This window comes from Mastomys coucha, unplaced genomic scaffold (genome assembly GCF_008632895.1).
Source record: "Mastomys coucha isolate ucsf_1 unplaced genomic scaffold, UCSF_Mcou_1 pScaffold5, whole genome shotgun sequence".
In the NCBI taxonomy this organism is placed as follows: domain Eukaryota; kingdom Metazoa; phylum Chordata; class Mammalia; order Rodentia; family Muridae; genus Mastomys; species Mastomys coucha.
The window spans coordinates 98,136,600-98,143,168 of NW_022196911.1; the positions used below are offsets into that span (position 1 = coordinate 98,136,600).

General features: G+C 51.2%; 1 protein-coding gene across 4 annotated transcripts in view; it reads left to right on the forward strand.

Moving 5' to 3' along the window:
* Positions 1-6,569, forward strand: part of Cd300lg (CD300 molecule like family member g) — a 14,682-nt gene that overhangs the window by 1,663 nt on the left and 6,450 nt on the right. The window contains exons 2-5 of one of the 4 annotated variants that reach the window (XM_031353814.1): positions 90-422; positions 3,205-3,336; positions 3,921-4,251; positions 5,717-5,829. In XM_031353814.1, coding sequence (XP_031209674.1) covers positions 90-422; positions 3,205-3,336; positions 3,921-4,251; positions 5,717-5,829 — 909 coding nt within the window. The remainder of the gene's footprint in view (positions 1-89; positions 423-3,204; positions 3,337-3,920; positions 4,252-5,716; positions 5,830-6,569) is intronic. The other 3 variants (XM_031353816.1, XM_031353815.1, XM_031353817.1) reach the window with 3 other exon arrangements.

The following is a 6,569-nucleotide window of genomic DNA, read 5'->3' on the forward strand; positions in this document are numbered from 1 at the left end:
CCTCCCTCCCCATGAAATGGGAGCTTCTGCTCTTGGCCTGGTACTTGGATCCATGGAAATCTCATCTCCCTTTCACCCTGCATTTTCAGGTTATGAAGCCTTGAAGGGCCCAAAGGAGATCAGTGGATTTGAAGGTGACACCGTGTCCTTGCAGTGTACCTATGAGGAGAAGATGAAGGGCTACAGGAAGTATTGGTGCCAGCAGGGTGGAATCCTGCTGTCCCGCTGTGGTAACACTGTCTACACAAATCAGGACCAGGAGGTGACTAGAGACATGATGTCCATCCGAGACAGCCCCGAAGAGCTCTCGATGACCGTGACCATGAGGGACCTTACCCTGAAGGATTCAGGGAAGTACTGGTGTGGGATTGACAGACTGGGCCGGGATAACACTTTTGAGGTCACCCTCATTGTCTTTCCAGGTAATGAACTCTTCCACATGCCTGGGTGGCAAGGGATGTAGATGAGGGGTGGATGAGAACATCGGCCATGGTTTCAGGGTTCCCATTACAGAAGGGGGCAGTCTTGGTACCAAGCTTAGTGCCAACTTCACCAGGCCTCTCCAGGACTTGAGGAGTCAGTAGGGACACCGGCTGAGCATTGGGGACAACTTAGAGAGGAAGCCTCAATGTGTCTGCTCTGGCAAGTCTGCCCGTTGGAGCTATACTTGTCATTCTTGGCCTAGACATCTTAGGGGGAACTACCATGGGATGGGGACAAGATGATCATCACATGGGACAAGGAAAGGAAGGACTGGCACATCCCCTATAGCCTCCTGAGGCCAGGCCAGCTATGGCTACATCCCTGGCCTGGCCCACAGTGTCCCCACTGGCCTCACCATGTGATGGTCTCTGCACACTGTTTTCATTTTTTTATATCCTGGGGAACCCAGGAAAGGGGCAAGAGGGGCCAGAGTACAGGTAGCCCAGTCTCAGGTCAGTGAGTGCTAGGTAGCTCTCCATATGACCACTTCACAAATGGGGTACAGAGACTCCAAGATGCTCAGCTTCTGGCCTAAGGTTGAGGCAGGAAGCAGAGCAGGCATGAGTCAAAAACCCAGATCATTGCCACCTTTATCTCTGTTCAAAAGATGGGCCCAGGAGCCAGGAGCCAGGAGCCAGGAGCCCTCCTAAGCCCAGGTCTGCCCTCAGAGCCAGTTCTCTGTTACCAGTGGATCTCTGTGACAATTCATGGAAATAGAAGCAAACGAACTAGACAGTAACAGCAATATCAAAGCCTCACGGAGACAGGGCGTGGCTCAGGGGGAGAGCACTAGGCTGGCACCTGTGAGACCCAGGGTTCCATTCCTAACGTTGTAGCAGTAAAGCAACACTGGTGATTGGGTTCTGTGATCGGAAAGATTCCCAGTCTCTTCCGGCCCTCGCCAGTGCAAAATTATCTAATTTTGATTAGCACTGTCTTTATCTGATTTTTTTTTTTTGTCTATTTTACCTTTTAGATAGATGGTTTGATTAGCATTGTCTTGATTTCATTTCATTTTTAATTTATTTTACTTTTTAGACAGTGCCTCACTATGTAGCCCTGGCTGAGTTTAGATCTACAGAGATCTATCTCTCTCTGCCTCCTGAGTGCTGAGACAAAGGTCTTATGCCACCACACTCAGCTTAGTGTTCTGTAGCTTTGAGACTCTTTGTTGTTGTTGTTGTTGTTGTTGTTGTTGTTGTTGTTGTTGTCTGGGGTTTTTTTTTTTCAAGACAAGGTTTCTCTGTGTAGCCTTGGCTGTCCTGGAACTCACTCTGTGAGACTCTCGTGTCTGTTCTTGGCCTCAGTTTACTCACTTCTCTGTGTGCGATAGGTGCGTCCTCATCCTCCCAAGTCGGAGCTGGTTGGCTTCTAATGATAGTTTATGTTAACAATGATAAAGGCTGTGTAGGTGGCTGCCCCACAGCTCCTGAGGACACTGGTCTGCTGGGGCAAACACACGAAAGAGTGTTGTCCTAAAGCAGACAGAGGTGAAAAGCTAAGGCAGACTCGTGAAGGATCATTTCCCTGAAGCAGACACAGGGGAAAGGATGTTCTGCTAAAGCAAGCACTCGAAAGGACACGTGACGAAGGATTCTTCGCTAGCTAATGACACTGGTGTCTATAATGTTTATGGGTCTCTATTTTGGTAGCAACACTCCAGTATGATTTCTACCTGCCAGTCATTTAACAACAAACTCCCAACATTTCCTGAAAAGTTAACAGTCTAGAATGAACCAGCTGCTTCCGGGGCCAAGTTAGGCCGAGCACCCGTACGGTCCCTTCCTTTATCCCTTACCTCCTGAGGCCCAAGGCAATGGATAGGGATTTAGAAACACACAAAGTAAAAGCTGCTCTCTACTTACAGGAGATTTTGTCAGCTACTTAGGAAAAAACACAAGTACCAGGCACAGCCTTAGAACAGAGACTAGAGAGCGAGCCCAGAATGTCCAGGCTGGGTGTGGTCAGAAAGGCTCGGGGACACTGGCCCCTGAGAAATCCCAGCCCTGTAGGAGACACTGCCAAGTCATGTCATAGTCTAGTCAAAGCAGGCACTCACTCCCCTGGAGGCAAACACAGGATATTGAGGTACACCAAGGGAAAGGTGAATTCTTCCATATTACTGGGGCTTAACCTTTGAGCTGATGATGGAAAATGGGATGGGGTGGGGGAGAGATTTTAGGCAGAGATGTAAGAGAATGGTTTCACAGGGAGACAACAAGGCAAAGGCCCATCAGTAGAAAGGGTGACCCTGAACACGGGGCATCTCTGAGTGGCTTGGTGAGTCCCACACGGGGAAACACGGGGGGGGGGGGGGAAATGGGTAACTTTGACAAAGTGACTTGAAGTCTGAGCCTCAAAGGCCTTGAGAAGCACACTTAAGTAAGCAGATGGCATTTCAGCTCAGGGCTGCTGGGGGGCACTGACTGCTCCCAAACGAGAGGAGACAGGATCCAAGATATACAGGTGTCTACCCAAAGGGTGGCATGAAGGGAGCAGGTTAGGACAAGGGACACACAGTGTTCCAACGAGACGGGTGTGGACGGCAGGTGGGGAAGTTAACAGTCGAGAACCGCTGGGACCTGCCAGTTATGGCTTCTGATTATCTGGGTAGAGACAAGGCTGGGGACTCTGCAGAGAGGGCAGGCGCGGGGCGGGGCGGAAACTGCCCACTGTGGTGATGTCTGCCTCTCCTGAGATCAGCTTCTCCCTTTGCTCTAGGAAAAAGGGACAGTGCTGTCCCTGCTGGCACCTGCTGTCCTTCTCCCCCCACCCCCTCCTTCCAGCCTCTTACACCCACAAGGAGCCTGCAGCCCAAGGCAAAAGCCTGGCAGACTCAGCTCCCAGGACTGAGTGAGTCGATGCCTCTCCTGCCCCTTCCCCATTCCAGAAAATACACAGTGAGGGCCACCCAGACGTTCCCCCAAACCTCAGAAGCCACAGTGCTCAGGGTCAAATGTGAAGTGGCTACCCCTGAGCCCAAAGCTCTTCCTCTAGGATCTGGGGTGAGCCAGACCTCGGCCCTGACCTCAGGCCGCATCTTCACCACCTTTCCCTGCCCAGTCTTTGGCAGCTGAAGGAGTTCAGGTCTTGCTGAAGAATGGGAGTCAGAAGGTCTGTGCAGAGCAGCATGGAGAACTTGCTTTTTGGTCAGAGAGGAGGTGACCCTGGCCTGGAATAAGAGGAGAACCAGGAAGGTGTCTAGGGAGTGGCATAGCACAGGGTAGCGTTTTCTCAAAGAAAAATAGATTATGCATAGATGTGTCTGGCGCGGGTCTTCTTGCTCAAAAGGGCCTCAGCTAGACCTCTGCTTGCCTCCTGGGGAGTGTTATGGTTAAGGATGCCTTGAGAGATTGGGACGTTTTATGTTCAAAGGTCAGTCTGGGAGGGGCTCAAAGGTCGGGGAAAGTGCTGAAGCATTGCTTTTGGACTTGTAGCTTCTCCTGGTCTCCACCCGACAGTCGTCACGGCCAGACAGGGGAAGACAGGGGTCAAAGCCCCTGTATTCACCGAGGCAGCCCCAGCCTGGTCTACAGGAACTTCCCAGGTTCCGCCAGGAACCTCTTCATATGCTGGGAGCCCTCCTCACACAGCAACCCCAGCCCGATCTGCAGGAACCTCCCAGGTTCCCCCAGGAATCTCTCCATATGCAGGGAGGTCTCCTCACACAGCGACCTCTCCTCACGCAGGGAGCTCCCGCCCAGCCATCTGGCTGCCCATCACACCGCAGGACTCCAGGGCTGCAGCCAGCAGTGTCTCCAAGCCCAGGTGAGTCCAGAGGACCCAAGGTCAGCCTTCAACCCCAAGACTCTCTACTCTCTTCCCTCCAGACAGACACATCCTCTTGTCCTGGCCATGGCCTGTGGCTCAGAAGGGCAGATTTCAGATCTCATTTCCATTCTGGGACTCTTAAACAGCAGCTCTACTGCCCTGGACATACGGGGCCATCTGAAGTGATGGGGCCACCTCAGTCCCAAAACTCATCTTTCTTCCTGCTGAAGCCACCCCAGCTCCAGGGTTTCCCTAGACACTTTGCCCTGAGCCCTGTGCTACATGAGTTTCTTCACCCAGCTGGATCCTAACCTGCAGCAAAGGGTTCTGGGGTTCTATCTAACTCCCAGTTCCTGACTTGCAGGTCACTGCTAGCAGGTTCAGACCAGACTGAAAGTATCCTGTAGGACTGGGGTCCTTTCTACCCCAGGCAGATCACACACTGATGGGCTCTAAGACCCTGGCCCCTGGTGCCTTCTGATCTCCTTGGGAGCCTAGGGACCTGACTGTGCTACCATCTAATCGGTGCTGGTGACACCTGCCCATGGGCCAGTGAGTCTCCCTACTTCTTGCCAGAGGTAGACATGCAGGTCTCTAATTCCAACTACTCGGAAGGCTGGGATAGGAAGTTCAAGGCCAGGCTGGGTAACCTTGTGAGCCCTTGTCTAAAAATAAGAAAATAGGGCTGGTAAGACAGCTCAGCGGGTAGGTAAAGCGCTTGCCATGCAAGCCTGGTGATCTTAGTTCAACCCCCAGAACCCATAACAGGGTAGAGAGAGAAAATGGGCTCCCCAGAGTTGTTCTCTAACCTCAGGACATGTACCCTGGCACACTCTCCCACCCCCAATCATACACTCAATACTAGTACGAATAGTTTTTTATTTAAAAGAGAGGGCTAGAAATAAGGCTCAATAGCAGAGTGCCTGCCCAACATACACGAGATCCAGTCTCCCCAGCATAACCTGGGACCATTTCCGCTTAGCTTATAATTTTGCAGCAAATGTAGCTAGGTACTGTACTAAGATTCATTTTTAGTAGGAGGAGTACTTAGTCTGAGATAGGTTTCTTTTTAGCTCAGGCTGTCCTCCAGCTCCCTGTGTAGCCGAGGAAGACCTCTAACTCCCGACCTGCCTGCCTTCACTTTCCAAACGCAAGGATTACAATCACGAATAACCTCATCCGACTTTGTACTGAGTACCTTAAACTTCCCAATGTTGGGTCCTCACAGCCCTGCTTCACAGGAGGTGGGACTGCTGGTCTGGAAGGTTAAGTCCCTTAAGTGTCAAGACCAGGGTTTGAACCCAGGAAGCTTGGATTTGGGGTCTGAGTACCCTGGCAGTCTTAGCCTGGTCAACTTAGATTTCAGGCTAGCGTTCTCAGCTTATGCATGGGATTCAAGGACGTAGGCAGCTGATCTGGTAACCAAGAGCCAACAGGCTCCTTCCTTCCATCTCTCCTCCAGTGTGTCCATCCCGATGGTCCGCATGATGGCCCCAGTCCTGATACTCTTGTCTCTGCTGTTGGCTGCCGGACTGATTGCCTTTGGTACCCACATGCTCCGGTGGAGAAGGAAAGGTACGTGATTGAGGTGGGGGGAGGGGGATCACACATACCTGTGCTACCTGTCATCAACCTCCGTAAGACAAGCAGACCTCAGCTGTTCACTGGGCACAGTGGCGCACGGCTTTAATCTCAGCACTGGGGAGGTAGATGTAGGTGGATCTCCGAGTATGAGGCCAGCCTGGTCTACAGAGCGAGTTCCAGGACAGCTAGGACTACACAGAGAAACCCTGTCTTGAAAAACCAACCAACCAACCAAACAAACAAACAAACAAAAACCAACCTAGCTGTGAGACAGCATTGAGAAGAACAATTAAAATGGCGAGTGGGAGTCTTCTGACATGAAAGTTAAAAGAGCCATGGTGGAAGCAAACGCCTTCCTAGCACTTGAGAGGGGGAGGCGGGAGGGTCGGGAGTGGCTACATAGTGAGTTTAATATTAGCCTGGGATGTCGGAGACTATAAACAAACAAACAAACAAACAAGCAAACAGAACAAAAGAGCAAAGTTAATTTTAACAAAACAGTTTATTTAATTCAATATACCTGTCATATCAATTCAACATAGAGCTAATATTCAGACATTAAAGAGGGCTGGAGAGATGACTCAGCGGGTAAGAGCACTGACTACTCTTCTCCAGGTCCTGAGTTCAACTCCCAGCCACCACATGGGGGCTCACAAACATCTGTAATGAGGCATACATGTAGGCAGAACGCTGTAGATGTGGTGGTGATGGTGGTGGTGGTGATGGTGGTG